At 39.0% G+C, this 22,681-nt stretch overlaps 2 protein-coding genes across 2 annotated transcripts; both read right to left on the bottom strand.

Moving 5' to 3' along the window:
• Nucleotides 1–768: 768 nt before the first annotated feature.
• LOC102399493 (olfactory receptor 2AG2-like) lies at nucleotides 769–1,701 on the bottom strand. The gene has a single exon (XM_025265952.3). It carries the CDS (start codon nucleotides 1,699–1,701, stop codon nucleotides 769–771), a length of 933 nt encoding a protein of 310 aa, XP_025121737.3.
• Nucleotides 1,702–8,159: 6,458 nt separating this feature from the next.
• On the bottom strand, nucleotides 8,160–9,791 carry LOC112579511 (olfactory receptor 2D3-like). Its single transcript, XM_025265951.3, has one exon. It carries the CDS (start codon nucleotides 9,631–9,633, stop codon nucleotides 8,548–8,550), a length of 1,086 nt encoding a protein of 361 aa, XP_025121736.3. The 5' UTR covers nucleotides 9,634–9,791; the 3' UTR covers nucleotides 8,160–8,547.
• Between the last annotated feature and the right edge of the window lie 12,890 nt (nucleotides 9,792–22,681).

Genomic DNA, 22,681 nt, shown 5'->3' with positions numbered 1-22,681 from the left:
AAGAAGCCCAAGATATCTTCTGAAGATATTTCTCTCTACAACCAAGAATCCAGTTCAAATGAAAGCAGTCCTCCTCTGATTTTAAGAAGCTGTTGGAGTTTGCTCAGCCTGTTATTAGCTATATCATTATCATGCTATATGATACTGAAATTGAAACAGTCTATCACGTCTGCAGCCATGAAATTAAAAGATGCTTGCTCTTTGGAAGAAAAGCTAAGACAAATCTAGACAGCATTTAAACAGGAGAGACATTACTTTGCCCACAAATGTCTGTCTAGTCAATCTATGGATTTTCCAGTAGTCATATATGGATGTGAGAGTTGAACCATTAAGAAGGCTGAGCACTGAAGAATTGATGCTTTTGAACTGTGGTGTTGGAGAAGACTCCTGAGAGTCCCTTGGACTGCAAGGAGATCCAACCGGTCCATCCTAAAGGAAATCAGTCCTGAATATTCATTGGAAGGACTTATCCTGAAGTTGAACCTCCAGTTCTTTGGCCACCTGATGTGAAGAGCTGACTCATTAGAAAAGACCCTGATGCTGGGAAAGATTGAAGGCAGGAGGAGAAGGGGATAACAGAGGACAAGATGGTTGGATGGCATCACCTATTCAAATGACATGAGTTTGAGCAAGCTCCAGGAGAAATGGTGAAGGAGAGGGAAGCCTGGAGTGTTGCAGTCCATGGGGTCACAAAAAGTCAGACATCAGTGAGTGACTGAACAACAACTACATCTACTTAGTAGTTAGTAACTGTGTCAGGAGGTGTGTCTATAGTATGTATTTTCCCAGGACCCTCCTCAAAGCCCCCATAACCTCTTTATTCCTCAGGCTGTATATCAGGGGGTTCAGGGCTGGGGTGACAATCGTGTAGAAGACAGAGATGATGTTGTCTTGCTTGGGACTGTGGAGGGAACTGGGCAGAACATACATGAATGTGGCAGCTCCATAGAACATCCCAACCACAGTCAGGTGGGAAGAGCAGGTGACCAGGGCTTTCTGCCTCCCTTCATTTGAAGGCATGTGGAGCACAGTAAGTAGGATTAGTGTATAGGAGGAAACAATAGCAGAAAGGGGGAGCAAGAGGAAAGTCACACCTGTCACATATACCATGAGTTCATATCTGGAAGTATCTGCACAGACCAACTTCAATAGAGGTGGGATCTCACAGAGCAGGTGGCTGATCTCCTGGGACATGCAGAAAGGGAAGTGCATGGTGTACAAGGTATGTCCTAGAGCACTCAGGGAAGCCAGGACCCAGGGTGTGGCCACCATGAGCCAGCAGACCCTCGGCCTCATGAGGACCATGTAGTTCAGAGGATGACAAATGGCCACATACCTGTCATAGGCCATGAAGGCCAGTAGGAGGTCCTCTCCACCACCCAGGGTCAGTGCCAGGAACATCTGAAGGGCACAGCCCACAAAGGAGACGGTGTTTTCACTGAGCAGAAAATCTATGATGGCCTTGGGAGTGACAACAGACGTGAAGAGGAGGTCCATGAGAGAGAGCTGTCCGAGCAGGAGGTACATGGGCACATGGAGCTGGGCATCCATTGTGATGGCCAGGAGCAGAAGGCAATTGCTGGCAAGGGCCAGCGTGTACAGGACTGTGATTGTAGCACAGAGCAGCTCAGGAGACAAACTGTCATTCAGAATCCCCATCAATATGAAGCCACTTCCCAGGGTGAAGTTCCAGTGCTCCATTCTGTGTTGTTTCTTTAGTTATGTAGAACCAGAGGGTGTTGACGAAAGTCTTTCTAAGGGAGATTACCCTAGTTTTGTATTGTCTCACATCACTATGGAATTACCAATAAGAATTCCATGAGATGATATCTTTTCCTCTTGGTAGCTAGGTTTGTCTTCTGTCTTCTGAATTTATGAATATTTTCATTAATTATTATAAAGTATCATATAAATTAGAAATAAGCATGTTGGTTATAGCCTGTCATCTTTAAATAAGATAACCAAGAGAATGAACCCAAGCAAATATCTTTGTAAATAGACAAAATCATAGCTATCTTCCCAACAAAAAAAATGCCCTGCACATTGGCTTTTAATTAGTTGCTTTTCTGCTTTAAATTTCCTTGGGATTCCAATTCTGTTTTTTCTGCTCCCCTAGACATGACATCTGGCTTCATTTTCCAGTCTCATTGTTCTGAACAGTTTTCTCAACAGGGAACCTCTTGGCTCTTGGACCACTTGGTCTCTTGTGTTCTTGAACTGTCCTCACATCCTTGATGAGCATACTGCTACTTTACAGAAGGGAAGAGGAATTCTGTGCATGACTGAATCACTGGGATAGTATAGATTTTGGAGGTACATATTAAGGAACAGTACAAAAGATGTTTGCCTATTTTCAGGTAATGATAAGATGTTTGCTCAGGAGGAATGAGGATAGAAATGAAGGTGATGCATAACATTTGAAAAGATACGGCAAGGTATTTGTGTTTAGGATACATGATAGAAGGAGTGAGTTATAAAAGAGGGGGATTTATAGAAAAGGTCCAAAGCCATCCCATCACTTGAAAGTCAAAGTAAGATCTTGAACAAAAAAAGAGATCCTCTATCTCATAGTATGAGCTGTATGAGGAAAGATGCTGGTTCTGCTGAGCCCTGAATCTATGTGGAAGGTTTGAGCAGGAGCCCAAGTGGTGTGTGGAACCGTGCTACTTCGTTTCCTCTACATGGATGCAGACCTTTCATAGTTGGATGGAGGACTCAGGAGGCACTCTGAAAAAGAAGAGAATAATCCACCAAATGTTTCATCTTTCCTTTGTATCATATGCTCTTACCCCTCTGTCTTCAGTTTATGTCACCAACGTTGTCAACTTAGGGTTGGGACCTTTCAGTAGTTGGATGACAAAATCCTAAAATTGGAAGGCTTTTCCAACTGATCTAGTTCCTTTCATTCACTCCATAAATATTTACTAAGCACTTACAATATACCAGGCACTATATTTGATGCTAGGGAAATTGCACGGATGTGAAATGCCCATTACGTAAACACCTACACACATCTACTGGCAATGAAATACGAAGGAAAGTATAACATACTACGAGTCTATCTAAGTGAAGTATCAGGGAAGGAAACTTTATATAATCACTTATATGTCACTTATACAAGCTACAGGCTGCAGATGAATATAAGGGGGCTAAGGAAAAAGGGGTCAGAGTGCAATAACAGAGAGAGGAGACAGCACTGTAAAGGTCAGAACATTGAAGCAGTACAAGTGCAAGTATCCTCCTTGCGCTTACGCCACAGTGACGTCTAGGCAATAAGTCAACCAGAAAATCATCTTCTTGTAAAACTGTTTCATCATTCTTTGGGGTCTGAGATCTTTCTCTGGTCTCACAAAACCATGTATATACGTTGAAACTGAGAAATAGTGACTGGAAGAACTTCTTTGCCCATTGGCAGCGACAAAAACACAAATTCAAAGGCAATTCTTAGTACTGTTCCTAGTATATATATGACTTGAAATACTTTCCTTGAATTAAAAAGATCAATGGATACATTAATAAAGGGAAGAAAATAATTAACTGGTTATATTTATCCAGATTTATGCTCCAGGAATTTGGACAGGACTTAAAAGAAAAAGCAGGACTTGTAAAGTGGTGATACTTAGGACTCAAGATCTTTTCTATCTGCCTTCCTCTCCTTGATTCAGAGCCCTGCTCTCCCTCCTTCCATTCTCTGGTTTGTCTCCACTATGGTCATCTGAAGATAAATGCCAGAAAACATAAATGCTTACACAGGATGAGCCCCCTTTCTGGAAAACTGCTGATGATGGGTGAATACCTCAGACCAAGGGAAGAGAATAGAAACCGAGACTAACAGAGGCGCATTGTTGTACTTTATAGGAAATGGTCAGACAAAGCCAATGAAGAAGATGGAGTCAAAAATTTGGAATCACATCTTTATGTTATTACTCTGTATCACTGTTAGCATACTTTAAAATATTCATTGACTTCAATTAGCTTTTTCTGTAGCATTGGACTTTAATATCAAGCAGGCATATATGGAACAGGCACTTCAACTGATTTTAGATTATCCTCTTTTGAGATCCCAGTCTTTTATGGGTATACATCAGACCATCTGAGGCCAGGATAATCTAGGTCTAGAGATAATACTGAGACTTTTACCAGGATGCCAGCATCAGGAAGTATAGGAACCCAGGTCTTGCCAGTGGAACAGATCAATTGTGGGTATATGTAAGGGTACCTAAAGTATAGAATGGAATGGAAGAGTTATAATGGCTGAGTGACTAAGAATCTAAGAAGCAGAGCAGTGAGGTCTTGACCATATATCTCAAGACTTCCAGATTCCACTTAATTTTCTTGAAACAAAGAAAGAGCCCTTACCTCAGATGGTGAAGGTTCAGCTGCCTGAGTATACCTTCTGCCCTGTGATTCATCTGAGGGATGAAGATGTTCAAGGAGATGAAGAAAGAGGTGATGGTTCTTCTGGCAGGGGAGGATGTAGGCATGTGTACAGCTGTGACTGAAATCAGAGGTCAAAGACACCTCCAGTCACATTGCCAGTCCTCTCTGGAGGTGGAAATGGATGCCAATGAGCAGATAAGAACCTAGGCAGGATCCTGGGGAAGCAAGGAGCTAAATCTCTATGCACAAGCAAAATTCTCCTTGTGAGAAAGTCTTCAGAGCCTTGGCATCATTCTAACTGAATTCTTGAGTCCAGGTACTCAGACTTTCAGGTATTCCTATCTTACTGGGAGCCACGAAAAAATATGAGAAGGAATTGGACTAAAAAGGTATAAAAGGAGCTGCCCGGTGGAGATTCTACACCAGCCTCACTGTCCCTGGGGCGACAGTGAGCTGGGGCCCTGTCCTGGGGGAGGCATCCTGGTCTCATCCCCTCAGCTAACATGACCTCCCCTGAAAATGCTGCTCCAGGAAACAAAATTTTAATGAATCTCTCAGGCATGTCTCCTGGCCTCCAACTCCAGCAAAGTTTACCCACTAAATGAGCTCTGAGGCCTGAGGGCTATGCTGCCCTCACATGGATTTACCGAGGCCATTTCCAAAATCCTACTAAATAGACAGTATCAGTGAATGACCTAAGAAGCAAGGGTCCCTGGTTAGCTTTCTTTCCAAATTACAAAGTGTATCTTGTGGGTTCTGTAAATGCTGCCACTCCCCGTCTCCCAATTTGTGCCTCTAGCCTGGGCCATTATCAGCCAGAGAGAAATGAATTTTGCAGTGCTTCTGTTCATATCAGGCCTTCCTTCCTTGAGCTTTAATTAGCATCAAAGCACTGATTCATTGGACCTTTCTATACTTTTATGTTTTTTGTTTCTCCCTTTTTCTTTCATTAATTCATAAGCACATATGTGTGCGTGTTTCTGCACTCAGTTCAAGTGGACTCAGCCGCTTCTAAGATAATGAATGGTACAGCACCTGCCTCTATCCATCACTGCTTCAGTTCAGGCCATTCCCTCACCCAATCTTTTGCCAGGTCCTCCTCATTCTTTAGTCTCTCTTTAATCACTTATTTTTCCAGAAAATTCGGAAACTGCTGCTGAAGTTTTAACCTTTTTCTTTCAATTTTAAGCAAATGAAAAATACATTTTTAATGCTCTGATTATAAAAAGAATATGCTCAATAAAAATTATTGCAGAAGTAAAACAAAAGAAATGATACAAGATTTTTTATTTTTCTCATAAAAAGAATGTACCCAAAAGAAAGTTTTACACATATGAAATGTAAGAGCACACTATTCACAATTAAAAAAACAAACAAACTGGAAACAAGCTTTATGTCCATCAACAGTGGAATAGATAAATATTCACACAAAAGAATATCATGCAGCAATCAAAGGAACCAGAAGAATATACAACAAAAGAAATATTCAGCAACTTAATATTAAGTGAAAAAAAGAACCCTAAAGATTATGTATCGTGGTACTTCGTTTATAAGGTTAAAAACTCAGATAATTTTTTTTTAATTGGCGGATAATTGTTTTACAATGTTGTGTTGGTTTCTGCTGTGCAACAATGGGGAATTAGTCATAATTATACATATATGAGCCTCCCTCCCTGCTCTCATTCCACTCCTCTAGGTCATCACTGAGCACCAGGCTGGGCTCCCTGTGTTATGCAGTGGCTTCCCACTAGTTATCTATTTCCCACATGATAGTATATATATGTCAATACTACTTTCTTAATTAGTCCCACCCTTTCCTTCCCCCATTGTGTCCACAAGTCTGTTTTGTATGTCTGTCCCTGATTTGGGGATGCAAATAGGGATTTTTTAAAAATAAAAAGTACGGAACACTTTTATAAGGAATAGGAATAACTTTTATAAGGTTAAAAATTCAGATAAAATCTTTTTAGAGGAATACTTGTGGATTCAGTAAAACTGTATAAAATAAAGCAAAAGAAATGATGGATATAGGATCTGGAATAACCAGTTACTACACTGAAGGGAATCAGAGAGAAGGATAATGTATTGAATAATTATTCAATATTAATACTTACTTAATTTTCTGAATTATACCATTATTAATGATTTGGGACTTAGTCATATTATATTAGAACTGGAAAGGAATTGAAATATCATATAATTTAATCCCATATTGATTTTATAAGTGAGGATTCTTATTGCCAACAACAAATGATAAAAAATGAATAACAAAACCACTGCCTGCAGACCCCTATCCAATATCTTTTCTGCTTTGACGAGCAGCCTTTCAGTTCTAATTCTTTTTGACTATCCTTTTGCATTTGTCACTGCTGAGTACCTCTCATTTCTTAAATCTTTTCCTTCTTATATTTATGACACATCACTATGGCCAGATTCCCTTTACAGATCTTGGATTTTTATTAACTTTGTCATTCCATCTTTCAAGTTGGTTTTAATCAGGATGTTTCCAAATGAATAAATATAATTTCATAGCTAGAAGTCCCATAAACACAATAACAAGCAATAATGGAGATAGAGAGTAACGAAAGCATGTTGTCTTAGACTGTATGTTTCGTGAAGGCCCCTAGAGAGCTGACAGTTCTGTTGAGAATGAACTGTCAATGTTGAGTACAAGTTAAGTACACCAAGGCTGATTAGCAGAACATTTCAGATGCAAGGAATATCTAGTGCTAATGATTAGAGGTTGAATGCACTTTTCATTCTTGAGGAAGAAAAGGCAAGTCATTGTGGCTAGAATATAATGAATGTAGACCTCCCAGACATTTTAATAAAAAAGCTCAGTGTGAGTTAATTAAGAAAATTACAGAGATTAAAACATTAGTTAGATAATATGATCAATAAGATTTCTTTAGACCTTGAAATTAAAAAAAGCATTTTTTTTTAATTGTGATCCTGTGTTCATGCAGCTTTTCTTGTGGCTCAGCTGGTAAAGAATCCACCCGCAATGCAGGAGACCCAGGTTTTACCCCTGGGTTGGGAAGATCCCCTGGAGAAGGCAACAGCTACCCACCCCAGTATTCTGGCCTGGAGAATTCCTTGGACTGTATAGTCCACGGGGTTGCAAAGAATTGGACATGATTGAGCGACTTTCACCTACTTAAAGCTCATGCAAATTGCCAAGTTTAATTTTCCATTTAATCATTGCCTTTCTCCTAAAAGGAAGGCATGACCACGCACAGTTTTCCACAGTGGCTGCACCAATTTACATTCCCATCAACAGTGTAGGAGGATTCCTTTTTCTCCACACCACCTCCAGGATTTGTTATTTGTAGACTTTTTAATAATGGCCATTTTGACCAGTGTGAAATGACTTCTCATAGTTTTGATTTGCATTTCTCAAACAACTAGCAATGTTGGGTATCTTCTCAGGTGCCAATTGGCCAACTGACTGGTGGCACTAGCGGTAAAGAATCCACCTGCCAATGCAGGAGATGCAAGAGACACAGGCTCAATCCCCGGGTCAAGAAGAGCCCCTGGAGTAGGAAATGGCAACCTGCTCCAGTATTCTCACTTGGAAAATTCCATGAACAGGGGAGCCTGGTGGGCTATAGTCCATAGGCCTGTGCTCAGTTGGACACGACTGAACACACACACACAGTGACAGTGACTGTCTTCTTTGGAGGAATGTCTGTTTAGGTCTTCTGCTCAGTTTTTGATTGGTTTTTGTTGTTGTTGTTGTTGTTGTTATTGAGTTGGTTGAGCTGTTTGAGTGTTTTGGAAATTAAGCTCTTGGTTCCATCATTTGCAAATATTTTTCCCAGTCCATAGGTTTTCATTTTGTTCATGGTTTCCTCTGCTGTGCAAAAGTTTGTAAAATATTCCTTCTTTATTTAGCTTTTGAAAGAGTTACCTCTTAAAAGAGTTATATTTGTGTTATCTTGTGAATTTCAAGTTTTTTAAGAAAGGCATTAAGTTACTCATATTTTGAGATCCTGGGCACAGTGTTTTCATAGGGTAGGCATTCAGTGAATATTTGTAGAGAAGAAAATCAGCTGAGGTAAACAAGGCAAGGCAAAGAAAGAATGAAGCTAGTAGAGCTATTGTTGTCTATCACAGTGTTCAAAGTACTTTTTAAAAATGTCAAAAATCATTGCCTCTGAATGTTGACTATCTTCCAGCCAGTTTGCTCAGAGCTCCCTTCACATCCTTGTTCCTCAGGCTGTAAATTATGGGGTTCAACATTGAAGTCATAACTGAATAGAACAGAGAAATGACCTTATCCCTTTCATTCATTGTCTTGGAATTGGGTCTCATGTAGGCAAATATTCCAGAGCCATAGTAGAGAACCACAACAGTGAGATGGGAGCTACAGGTAGAGAACACCTTGAGCCTCCCCTCGCCTGACTGCATCCAAATCACAGTGGAGATAATACGCCAATAAGAGACCAGGATGAGAGAGACAGGAGCTAGGAGAACAATCACACCCATTGAAAAGAGGGCCATTTCAGCATTGTAGGTGTCTGCAGAAGCCAGCTTCAGGAGTGCAGGAGGTTCACAAAAATAGTGATTAATTATGTTCTGTCCCTGGTAGGGGAGACAGAGTGTAAATGCACTGTCCACGGAACACACAAATGCCCCACTGATCCAGGACACTATGGCCAGCTGGACACAAACCCTCTGGGTCATGAGAGTAGAATAGTGTAGGGGCCTGCAGACTGCCACATAGCGGTCATAGGACATCATCGCCAGAAGAGCACACTCTGTACACCCTGCTAGGAGGAAGACAACTATCTGTAGTGAGCACCCAGCAAAGGAAATGGTTTTCTTTTTTACAAGGAAGTGGACCAACATCTGGGGAACGATGCTTGTAGAGAAACAAAGATCAACAAAGGACAAGTTTTTGAGGAAAAAGTACATGGGAGTGTGAAGTCGAGGGTCAGTTTGGATAAGGATTATTATGAGCAGGTTTCCAAAAACAGAGAGAAGGTAAACGATCAGGAAAACACAGAACAGCAAGATTTGGATCTTTGGATCCTGTGAAAGTCCCAGCAAGGTAAATTCAAGCACAAAAGTTTGGTTTCCTTCTCCCATTGATGTTTGTCCCTGTTTACCTGTCATCAGAAGGAGAGTAGATGCATTCTGAATGTTTGATTTCACAAGCTTTATAAACAAGTGCAATGTTAACAAGTGTACCTTGGGGACTATTTGCTTCCAGCTGCTTCCTACAGTGTGCCAGTTAGCATTAGAATGCATATTGTCATTTCCACCAATTTATATAGCTTTTTAAGCCCAGTTTTCCTTGCTTGATCCACTTGGTAGTTTGAGTATCACAGTTTGTACCTTTTCCTGACAACTCCCAACAAGGTAATTTACATATTGCTAAATTACTGTGAAATATGTTACAGATATTGTCTTTGTTTTGATTTCATTTTTTCACCTCAAGAAATATTTTGTACTTGCGAGACTTAGCAGTCTAAGAATGAGGTGAATTTGTTTAGTCGATAAAAACCGCTCACTTTTTATATTCCAAAATTAAAAAATAGGGGTCAATGTCAAATTTGTCCATAATACTCCCAAAACATGGCTTGGGAGTTCAAACAGATAAATCATTGTTATTAGTTCTTGCATTTTTCCATTGTGTTTTTATAAAGAGGCTTAAGCAGCAATCCAAACAGGACAAGGAAGAAAAGAGGAAGTTATAACCATGGACTATAACCCTGACCTTTGTACAAATATTTCATATGATAAGGAGGAAAAGTAGTATGAAAAATTGTAAAATTCAGAAATGTTCTATAAAGAGATTTTAGCCCCCAGAGCCTTGTTCCAGTAAATGAAGCCAGGACCAAGCAAGAACTTGAACTTCTGAACTGAATATTACACAGCCCTGTCACACAATTTCAGCTCATCTTGGACCTCAGGTTTAGCCATGGTGGACAGTTCTGACTCCCCTGGCACCACAGACAATTTACCTCAGGGATCCCCTGCCTATCTTTCAGCATTCTGCCCACAGTGTTGGAAGCATGGGCAAGTTAATGTCCCAGAGGCAACCTTTAACCAATGGGCAATGGGGATTGATGAATAAATGCACCAGAAATTTCTGGGAGGCAGCCTGTATGCTTCTTAGAAGTTGAGCTCTATATAGTTAAGTCCCCATTGTTTATTACTCCTACTTTTATTACTATTTCCCCTAAAGAGCTTTTTTAGAGTTTTTTTTCCTAATCACCATCCCTCATGAAATCATCCCTGAGATCGGTTTTCAAATAAACTGTCTGTACCCAAGCTCTTTTCTCAGGCTCTGCTTTCAAGGACCTAAATTAAGAGAGAAAGTACAGAATCTGATATGGAATCCTAATGGAGGCAACACGCATAGGCTGCCTTCTGCAGCCAGGGAGTCCCAGCTGTGCCTGCCGATAATAAATAACCCTTCTTGGGTGCTAGCAGGGCCAACACGCATTAAGGTCAGTTTGAGTCTGGTGCCACTGGTGACCATACAGTTACCATAAATTTACCTTTAACACTCAGATTACTGGATTAGACTTGCAATTTAGAAGATTTTGTGAGAGATATAGGAGCCTAACTATTGTGTCAAGGATCTTGTATGCCGGGTACTAGAACATGCTTTTGAGTTGTGGTGCTAGAGAAGATTCTTGAGAGTCCCTTGGACTGCAAGATCAAACCAGTCAATCCTGAAGGAAATCAACCCTAAATATTCATTGGAAGGACTGATACTGAAGCTGAAGTTCCAATAGTTTGGCCACCAGATGCAAAGAGCTGATTCACTGGAAAAGACCCTGATGCTGGGAAAGATTGAAGGCAGGAGGAGAAGGTGGTGATAGAGGATGAGATGGTTGGATGGCATCACTGACTCAATGGATATGAGTTCGAGCAAACTCCAGGAGACAGTGAAGGACAAGGAAGCCTGGTGTGCTGAGTCCATGGGGTCACAAAAAGTAGGCCATGACTTAGTGACTGAACAGCAGAGCATGCTACTACTAACACTACTAATAATGATGAAAAAACCCAATGGTAACTTATAGATTTAAATTACTGAAAATCCATTTTAGGGCTGGCTTCAGGTGAGGTTCTAGCCAAACCCTCAACATGTTTCCTTATAGTCTTCCACATAGTCCTCATCCTAGCAACTATGAAGAATGCATGATTTCTTGCTCTCATCTAATCATAAAAGTAAAGTTTCTTTGCAACAGCTTTCTCATCAAAGGTACTGAGATAAAGTCTGATGTGGAATAGAGTCAGATTCCCTGCAAAAATATGTATCCACAAAAGAAATCAGGAAATTTTGAGCAAAGAAAACAGGATATTAAAAAGATAACCAACAAATATCCAATTCATTTGTATATTTCCCATTTTATTTTATAATACATGCCAGACTCTAATGCAAAAAATATGATAAATAGAACACAAACAGTGACAAAAAATAATGGAAAAGAAAGTACAAAGAATTTCTTTTTGGTCTTGGAATGAGGAAAAAACATAATTATGATACCAAATCCATTAGCCATGAAGAAATAGGCATCTGATCACGTTTGTTGCCTTATTTATTCAACAGGTAATTATCAAGTGTCACTTTCTAAAATCAAATTCCTCAAGAAATCAACATTACTTTTAAAGAATCATCAACAAAGGCAAGAAGCTTCTTTTCTGTCTTTTGGAAGTGTCAAAACAATTTGAATTTCTTTTCTTATATTTGATTTTGGTTTTGCCTTCATTTATTATAGCCAAATTCATTGAAACATCCTTTATATTAAAATGCACACACACACACACACACACACACACAAACAGCCTTTGTTTGGTCTTACTGTCCTTTCTAGCCATTGCCTAATTTTTCTCTTCATTTTGCTGTGAAACTTTCTAATCATTCTCTTTCAGCCAAATATATTCATGACTGAAAGTTCCCATTCACTTACCCTTTTTAATTATTTTCATATAATTCCTACTCCTGTGATTCTACTGAAAAACTACTATTCCAAACTCTCCCATAATTTGATACACATCTAATATGACCTTTTTGGGTACATTCTTCACTTCTCTGTTTTGGGCACTGTTTGGCACTCTTCCTCCTTGAAACTCTTGTCCATTGGGTTCTGTTAAATCTAAATATAATTTCCTGAATCTGAAGTCTGTATTAATTTGATTTTGTCTCATATATATTTCAGCTGTTAGGTTAAGTTGGAGAAAAAGCACAACAAATGCCAAAGTTTCTTATTACAGCCAGAGCCTCCACAAATCTTGGTCTCTTTTCTTTACTTTTTCCTTGTGTCTTTCCAATACTCCCATCATAGCTAGGGAAATATTATTCCCCCTGCCCTAACCCAACTAAGGTCAACTTCACCACTCAGGATTTTCTCTCTGACTGTATCACAGAGCAATTAAAATGTCAACATAAATAGCTTCAACTGCTCACCTCTTCACATCCCTATATCCATGTAATAATCCACCCTTTCCTCTCAGCAGAAGAGTTGTCTTAGCTATAATAAGGGGATTCCCTTGTGCTTGTAACATCAAATATTTCTTCTCTGGCTATTTTTCCAACTTAACCTCTTCTTTTTTCCTTTTACCTTCCCCATCTTTTGTGCTACTGATTTCTCCTTCTAACAAAGGAATTTTATCTCCTTACTCTCCTCTCTAAGCTTCTCGAGATAATATTTTTAATCTCTCCAATATATCTATTTTGCACAATTCAGAGAGACATTTCAATGCTCAAGTATATTAATTGTGCTTTTGATTATCTTATGCGATCACTCAGTCATGTGTACAACTATAGATACTCTTAAAGCCATATTCTCCCTTGCCTTCTCTTAGACCTTTTTTCTCCCAATGACATCTCCTTTTCTTTTCCTTATCATACTTTTCTTTTGCCCATAATTTAGTATTGGCATTTTCCTCTTTTCTTCACTTTCTGAGCCTATACACTCTATGCAATATCTCATCTACTCTTCTGACTTCAGCTATCATTTAACTGTTGATGGCTTCTAAATCTCTATAAGCAACTGAGTCATTTTCTTTCAAAGTTCTGATTTACATATGAAACTTCCTACTGAACCTCACTGACAATTTCCTTTTATATATAATAGAAATAATAATAACAATAGTAATTACTATAATTATGATGTTACAGTGATGGAATAAATCTTGTGGACAGACAACTTGATTTGGATCTGAGCTCTGTAGATCATATTGAGCAAGTTATTTATGCCACATAAACTTTAGTTTCTGTATCTGTAAGATAAGGATATTAGTATCTATTACAAAAATTAAATTATTTATAAAAACACAGTTATTGTTTGGTGTACATTATGGTTTAATTATCTAGAATAATAGTAAATATTCATGACTTAATGCACATATATGGACCAATTACTTCACATGCATTTTCTTGTTTAACTTTTAATTTAAGATAGCCAGACTTGAAACTATGATCTTTTTTTCCCCATAAACACTCCTTTCTTTCCCTTATATTGGCACAACTACTGAGACAGATTTTCAGATTGAAAATTGGAATCATTTTCTCTTAATTTTTTTCCTTTTTTTTTCCTTTCCATCAAGTGGACAATTTAAATAGTCACTTATTTTATCTCAGGAGATCTCAAATCTCCCTCCTCCTCCCAAATGCTAGTATCACCAATCTATTTTCTGACCTCATAGTGTCTACTTATTATACCTCTCTGACTTCTCTGCCTCCTGTATTGCTCTTTCAAATAATAGAGCTATCTTCAGAAAATGCTAATTGGGTCATTTTCAACTCCCCATTAAACCAATTCAATAATTCTTCATTGTTTATAGACTTAAATCCAATGTATAATCAGGTTCTAGAGCATCTCTGCTTGACTGGAAGATGTCTGCAAGAGATGACTGGGTCATCTCTCCTTGCTCGCTAACTCTTACCCATGATGTCCATACCTAAAGGTACATGAACCTGTGCCTTTGCCTGCACCCTTTCCTCTATGGAACTTCACTTCTTGCTTGATCAAGGAGATAAACTCCTCATCATTCTCCATTATCCTCCTCTAATGGCTTCACCCAAGCTTCCATGCACTCCATTAAGCTGAGTTGCTATTTTCCATTTCTCTGCTTCTCTAGGTTTTATCCTGACAACTATTAATACATCTTTTCTATCACATAATATATACTTGCTTTCAAGTCACTCTGATTTTTTCTGTTTTGAAGAGAAATACCATCAGCTATTTTATCCCCACTGCTTGACACAGATAAATTTTTCAATAAATATCTGTTGGATAAATCAATATGTGCATGTTTAACCCATGTGCATATTATCACATATACAAATTTACATATATTTACACTCGTATACCTAAACATGAACACTCACAAAACTAGGAACAACAAAATGAATTAATATCTATTAGCAATATCTATTAGCATTTGGTACCCACAGAAATGATCAGCAAGAAAAATAAGGCATGCTCACCTGGGCTTGGGAGTAGGTAAAGTTGCAAAAACAATAGATTTTTTTCTTCCTTCCTTGAGTTCAAGAAGAAGCAAAGATTATAAATTGGACAAACCCTTTACTTTCCATATGAGTTGTGACAGAGATGATAGAGCAAGATTTTCTGTCTTGTGGTAGCAAAAGTCCTCAAGTAGCTGTTGTATTCATCTCCAGATCCAAGAACTTACAAAATTAAAATTAAAAAATGGGTTTCCTGTAACTTTATACCTGTGATAGTAGGAAAAGTATGAGGGGATGAGAACACAGAGTCAGCCAAGGACAGGGGGTATGTGGCAGGCTCCAGCTGTTGAAAGATAAGGTCAGTGTGGGAGATTATCATCCTACAGATTTCAAGGCAAAATCCTAATTTTTTTTTTCAGTGTAGAATCTGATTCATACAGGCATGTTGAAAGGATTTCTATGCTGTGTTTTATGTAAGGAGAGTTAAAGAGAAGCCCTCCACAAAAAGAAGAAAAAGAGAAAGAGACAAAGGAAGAAAGGAAGTGAGGAAGGAAGGGAAGGAGAGAGAAAGGTAGGTGGCACTGAAGAGAAAAAGCCAAGTCTCTCCAAACTGCAAAAATGCCTAAAGAGAGGCAGCCTCCTTGACACATTCTGTACTCTCACCTGCTGGGCTGAGCATGAAGCAATGGAGTCAGTGGAGAGGGCATCAAGGGTTGAATATAGGACAGCGAAATCTGCTGTTTGAAGATCAAAATCCCATTTGGCATTTCTCACTGGATTTTTATTTCCCCACCCTAAATCTTTGCCAACCACTAGTCTCAAAGACCTGAACCTAAATTCTCTAAGGGCTTGAACAGTAGCATTTCCTGGGAGGAAGTCATTAAAATTAAGGTCCTGAGAGCTGAAGTAAACAATGCATTCCCATGAGTCTGACTTTGTAAGATATTCTGAAGCCGCGTATATTATGTTTGTAGTCATAGATTGGAATCTTTGTGTCTCCCCTGATTTCAAATTCTATTTAACAGAGACCAAACTTTAAATGGACATGTAGAATACAACATAAGTACATGTGTTATTTAACCTAGTACTTCCATTCCTAGATACCCAACAGAAATTAAAGCCTTTGCTTATACCAAAGCTTGTAACTGTTCTTATCAGCTTTATTCAAGCTAGTCAAAAGCTTGGAAAAAAACCAACTGTGTATCAATAGATGAATGCAAAAATGAATTGGTGTATCCTTATGGAGCACCCATTTAACAGAATAGTACTCAGCAGAAAATAGAAAATAATACAGTATTGATAAATGCAACATCATGGTTGAATCTCAAAAACATTGTGCTGAACAAATGAACCTAGACTGGCTTAAACTGAAAGAATTGAGGGAAAAAATTGTAAACTTTTTGAAGCAATCAGAGGCCAGAGGTCACAAGACCACAAAATAGTCAAAAATAAAAGTTGAGATCGCCAAGAAAAGATTAACCAAGCCGATTGCCAGTGACAGAGCCACTATCATTTCATGTGCACGTGAAAAGAATGTGTATTAGATGGACTATTCTTTCTATATCTATTAAGTTCATTAAGTCAAATGTGTTATTTAAGGCCAATATTTATTTACTGATTTTCATAAATCAGTATGAATAATTTATACATTGATGTTAGTGGGGTACTAAAGTTTCTACTATTATTGTATTACTGTCAATTCCTTCCTTTATGTCTGTTCATTTTTGCTTCTATATTTAGGTGCTCCTAATATAACTCCTATGTTGGGTTTACAATATATCCTCTTTGATCTTCTCTTTATGACAATAAAATGACTTCTATTTTAAGTTGTTGCTGCCTTTGTTTTAAAGTCTATTTTGTTTCATGTGAGTATTGTAATACCAGCTTTCTGTTTCCATTTGCATGAAATATCTTTATCCCCATGACTTTACTTTCAGTCTTTGTATGTATATGTGAGAAGAGTCTCTCATAGGTAGAACATAGATGGGTCTGTATTTTTTATGCATTAATTCATCCTATGTCTTTTGATTGGAGCATTTCATTGTTTCACATTTAAAGTGGTTATTGATGTGTATGTACTTTATTTCCATTTTGTTAACTTTTCTGGTTGTTTTTGTAGTTCTTCACTAGTTTTTCTTCTCTTGGTCTCTTCCTTGTGGTTTGATTTTTTTTTTTCTTAGTGTTTTGTGTGGGTTCCTTTGCCTTTATTTTTGGTGTATCTGTGGTAGGTTTGTGACTGGTGATTGCTATTAGGTTCATGAATATACGTTGTTGTTGTTCGCTCACTAAGTCATACCCAACTCTTGGCAACCCCACAGTCTGCAGCATACCAGGCTCCCCTGTCCTTCACTATCTCCTGGAGTTTGCTCAGATTCATGTTCATTGAGTCAGTGATGCTTATCTAACCATCTCATCCTCTGCCGCCCCTTCTCCTTTTGCCTTTAATCTTCCCCAGCATCAGGGTTTTGCCAGTGAGTCACCTCTTCATATCAGGTGGCCAAAGTACTGGAGCTTCAGTTTCAAGCATCAGTCCCTCCAATGAATATTCAGGGTTGATTTTGTTTAGGATTGATTGGTTGGATCTCCTTGCAGTCTATGAACCTTTGTCCACAAACTGATGTCTCAACTTTTCACTATGTTGTCTAGGCTTGTCCTAGCTTTTCTTCCAAGGAGCAAGCATCTTTTAATTTCATGGCTGCAGTCACCATGAAAAAAAAAAAAAAAAAAAAAAAATATATATATATATATATATATCAGTTTATTTTAAGCCGATAATCACTTAACTTTGAATGCATTCTAAAAGCACTACATTTTTACTCTTCCTAATGTTACATGTTTTTAACATCATATTTTACATCTTTTTTTGTGTGTATATCCCTTTACTGTTTATTGTAGTTATAATTTTACTACTTTTGTCTCTTAACCTTCATAGTAGTTTTATTAAGTGGCTTATCCACCACCAGTGAATCTCTACCAGTGAGATTTTTTTTCTTCTGTGTATTTCCTTATTTCTAGTGATTTTTTTTCCACTTAAATATTTGCTAACATTTCATGTAAGGCCAATTTAGTAGTAATAATCTTTTTTACTTTTTGCTTGTCTGAGAAACTCGTTTATCTCTCCCTCAATTCTGAATGATAATCTTGCCAAGTAGAGTATTCTTGGTGGTAATTTTTTTTTCTTTTCAGCACTTTAAACATATCATGCCACTCTCTTCTGGCCTGCAGCTTCTGCTAAAAAATCAGCTGATTTTTCAGTCTTCACTGATATCCGTCTTATCAATATTTCCTTGTATGTAACTAGTTGTTTTTCTTTGCTCCCTTTAAATTTCTCTCTTTAACTTTTGCCATTTTAATTATGATATGTCTTCTGTGGTTCAAGTTTACCTTGTTTGGGACTCTCTGCAATTCCTGGACCTAGATATGCTTCCTTCCCCAGGTTAAAAAAGTTTTTAATCATTAGTTTTTCCAATAAGTTGATCTCCCTTTCACTATCTCTTATGCTTCTGGGACTCCTAAAATGTAAATGTTAGTATGCTTGATTATATGACTTCAGGGATCTTTACTTAAAAATATTTTTTTCCATTAGGCTACTCTGTCTGGATGAGCTCCATTGCTTTGTCCTATAGCTCACAGACTTGTGCTTCTTCTTCATCCATTTAGCTGCTGAACCTCTATATATTTCAGTTCAGTTTTAACTTTTGTTTGGTACTTTCTTATATTTTCTTTCTTTGTTGACGTTCTGATTGTGTTCATCCATTCTTCTTCATTTTGACAACCATTACTTTGAACTCTCATCAGACAGGTTGTTTATCTCTGCTTAATTAAAGTCTTTCTGGAAATCCAGGGACTTCCCGTATGTGGGCCCAGCATGTGCCCCACCTGCTGTGGCAGGGTTGCGGTTGCAGTGTGGGTGTGGGTGGAGCTCTCTCCCTCAGGTTGGTTGGGACAGGCAACTGTTGCTACAGAGATAAGCAGGGCTCTCAGTGAGGGACACACCCAAGCTCTAGCAGATTTCCAGTGGAGTGCCAAAGTGGCCCCTAGCATTAGCAAGATAGGATGGATAAGCTCACCAAAGTGGGGCTTCCCAGAGAGGATTCACCGATTTCCTGCTTCTCTGACAGACACTTTAAGAGTAGTAAATGAGGCTCCTTCTCTTTTGTTCTAAGCATTTTTCCAACTGGTGTTTTTGTGTATGTGTCGAGTTAAAGGATAAGTGAATCTAAGTCCTTTAAGAGAGAGCTCTTCATCTCCTGCAGTTCTAGGGCTTTTCTGGATATAATCCCTATTCATTTTCAGGCCCATACATTTAGAGGGCATGTCTCTCCTGTGTGGGATCTAAGGGCTAGGGACACCTTGGCAGGACAGCTGGAGCCACAGTGAGCATGGGCCTGGGGCATGATGTGCCATTGTTGTACCCACGCGTTCTGGGAAACAAACTCACTCAGGACAGTGAGTTTATCAGTGCAGATAGAGCAGTGCAGGTTTTTACACCAGCGGGCCCAACAAGAGTCTCCTCTTAGCTAAGGACCCCGACCAGTTTTTGCGAAAACCTTATATACCCTAAGTGTACATGCTCAAACCCACCTCCCCAAATTCTCTGAAACTAGTCTGAACAAAAGAAAAGAAAGATAAAATCAAAGTTAACCCATGATTCATGTGTCATAAGCCTAGATAGTTAAATAGTGGACATTTTTCACTAGGCCTGTGGTCATACCCCCATAAGCATAATGGGATTTACGACTTTGTTGTGTTACAGAGAGAATTAGCATATTCTTTTAGGCACCAGAGAGTCTAGGTACAAGCCCCGAGGCCCCTTCATCCAGGGGGTCTGGTTTTCCATACGGTCATTTCCATTGGTACTGGGCATATAGCTCAAAGTCCACAGTCCAGCCCAAGATGGAGTCCTGCTTTAAAGATGGAGCCTGTTCTGTCTGTTTCCTCCTTCCCCATGGTTGTCCTGGTGGGCATGGGTTTAGCGGTCCCAGGGCACTCTTTCTCAGGACCTCCTTGGGGGGACAGCTGGTATGGGCCAGGAGCCTGGAGTGTCCTGAGAAGCCTTAGAAGGTTGGTTAGAATGCCTGTACCATTCTCCCATCCACACTATCAAGGTGGAGGAGGAATGCAAAAATGGTGATTTTTAGTGCCTCTGAGAGAGAGGAACTCTCAGAGAGAATTTCAGCAGTTTTACAGAGTTTGCACATGCCGTAGGGTTAGTATATGAATTTCTTTCACATATAGATTAGATGTCCTTTAAACTGCTGGGTTTTTTCTTTCTTGTGCCCCAGGGTAGTCTGTTCACAGTTCCCTCGTTGATATCCCTCCTTATTGCAGGTCAGCATGCCGGGGCCATGGAAAAGAAATGCAAAAAAGCAAAATGGCTGTCTGGGGAGGCCTTACAAATAGGTGTGAAAAGAAGAGAAGCAAAAAGCAAAGGAGAAAAGGAAAGATATAAGCATCTGAATGCAGAGTTCCAAAGAATAGCAAGAAGAGATAAGAAAGCCTTCTTCAGCGATCAATGCAAAGAAATAGAGGAAAACAACAAATGGGAAAGACTAGAGATCTCTTCAAGAAAATTAGAGATACCAAGGGAATATTTCATGCAAAGATGGGCTTGATAAAGGCCAGAAATAGTATGGACCTAACAGAAGCAGAAGATATTAAGAAGAGGTGGCAAGAATACACAGAAGAACTGTACAAAAAAGAGCTTCACGACCCAGATAATCACGATAGTGTGATCACTGACCTAGAGCCAGACATCCTGGAATGTGAAGTCAAGTGGGCCTTAGAAAGCATCACTACAAACAAAGCTAGTGGAGGTGATGGAATTCCAGCTGAGCTATTTCAAATCCTAAAAGATAATGCTATGAAAGTGCTGCACTCAATATGCCAGCAAATTTGGAAACCTCAGCAGTGGCCACAGGACTGAAAAGGTCAGTTTTCATTCCAATCCCAAAGAAAGGCAATGCCAAAGAATGCTCAAACTACTGCACAATTGCACTCATCTCACACGCTAGTAAAGTAGTGCTCAAAATTCTCCAAGCCAGGCCTCAGCAGTATGTGAACCGTGAACTTCCTGATGTTCAAACTGGTTTTAGAAAAGGCAGAGGAATCAGAGATCAAATTGCCAACATCCACTGAATCATGGAAAAAGCAAGAGAGTTCCAAAAAAAAAAATCTATTTCTGCTTTATTGACTATGCCAAAGCCTTTGACTGTGTGGACCACAATAAACTGTGGAAAATTCTCAAAGAGATGGGCATACCAGACCACCTGACCTGCCTCTTGAGAAATCTGTATGCAGGTCAGGAAGCAACAGTTAGAATTGGACATGGAACAACAGACTGGTTCCAAATAGGAAAAGGAGTACATCAAGGCTATATATTGTCATCCTGCTTATTTAACTTATTTAACCTGCATCAAGAGGCTTTTGAGTTCCTCTTCACTTTCTGCCATAAGGGTGGTGTCATCTGCATATCTGAGGTTATTGTCAATTATACCTCAATAAAGCCGGAAGAAGTCAAATGAGTCTTACTCAACAGGACCATCTGACTTTTGCTCCTATGGAGCTAGTTTCGGACTGAAATTTTGGAGTATTTAAAAATTATTATTATTACTAATTAATATTAAGTCAGGCCTCTTAATATTATATTGCAGTAAAGATTTATGCAAGAAAGCAGTTAAGAACAGGTCCATTTTACCCTGAAGCTCAGGCTGAGAACTTGTAGTGTTTTGACTGTTATTTCTATTGGGGCATGATGCAAAGAAGATAACTGGAGGTGATTGCAAATGAGAAATAGCAAGCCCTCTCTGAATTCTTAAAGTGCCAGAAGTTCTGAGTTTTAATTATCAAAAAGTGAGCATATCTCCAAGCCTTGATTCCCTAGCAAGTTTCGACAAGCTTAAAGAAGTTTTCCCTGGAAATTCCCCACGCCAAGGACAGCTGCAGCTTGCATGAATATGGGCCAAGTTGAGACAACTCAAACACACACACACAAAAAAACACACAGCTGCTGGGAAAGGAGTAAAAGAAGTAGAATTGGGGTTGAAGAAAGTGCATATAAGCCTATTGGCACACAACATATTCATTCAGAGCTACATCTTCCTTTTGTTTTGTTCATTTATAAAAATCCCTGCCTCAGAGAAAGAAGTATAATGCAGAATGATAAGCTATAGAAATGAGAGAGACTCTCCTTTGTGACTTTTCAAAATTAGCAATAGTTGAGGAAGCAGAGGTGCAAAATATTAACTCTGATCATAATAGTAAATGCTTCCAAAATCATTAATCTGGTCAGACAGAGATTTGTACTAAACCAATAGGGACAGAATGAAGGGACAAAATAGGTAATTAAATTGTTAATCCCACTAGGGGATTGTAAGTAGAAAGATATGGGTGGTGGTGGTGGTTTAGTCACTAAGTTGTGTCTGACTCTGGTGACCCCATGGACAGTAGCCTTCCAGGCTCCTCTATCCATGGGATTCTCCAGGCAAGAATACTGGAGTGAAAGATACGGGAGACCCCTATAAGTTAATGATTACTCGAGAAAGTAGGTTTGCTTAGCCACAAAACCAAGCAGGCTTTGCTTAGCAACAAAATCATACAACAGAAGCACGGAACATGCCCCCAAGCAACAAAACAATGGTGGCATGAGACCCACATTCTGCTCACGAAGTTAATGATCCTTAAGACATACTCGCTACACACATAAAAAACAATAATTTGTGGATCTAGCTTGACAATGTATGGACAAGAAAACTTCCCTGCTCAACCTGAAGGAGAAACTAATAATGAAAACATGACGTCTACTCAAGAAAGACAAAGAAGGTCTTCTCCCTCCCCCTACTTTTCCTTTGATTATAAAAAGGATTTGATTGT

This window comes from Bubalus bubalis, chromosome 16 (assembly GCF_019923935.1).
Source record: "Bubalus bubalis isolate 160015118507 breed Murrah chromosome 16, NDDB_SH_1, whole genome shotgun sequence".
Classification (NCBI taxonomy): domain Eukaryota; kingdom Metazoa; phylum Chordata; class Mammalia; order Artiodactyla; family Bovidae; genus Bubalus; species Bubalus bubalis.
Note: the sequence above shows the minus strand (reverse complement) of the source record. Positions and strands in the feature narration are given on the sequence as shown.

Excerpts from the sequence above, each read along its gene's own strand:
- LOC102399493 (XM_025265952.3), bottom strand. The coding sequence starts at position 1,701 with ATGGAGCACTGGAACTTCACCCTGGGAAGTGGCTTCATATTGATGGGG.
- LOC112579511 (XM_025265951.3), bottom strand. The coding sequence starts at position 9,633 with ATGCATTCTAATGCTAACTGGCACACTGTAGGAAGCAGCTGGAAGCAA.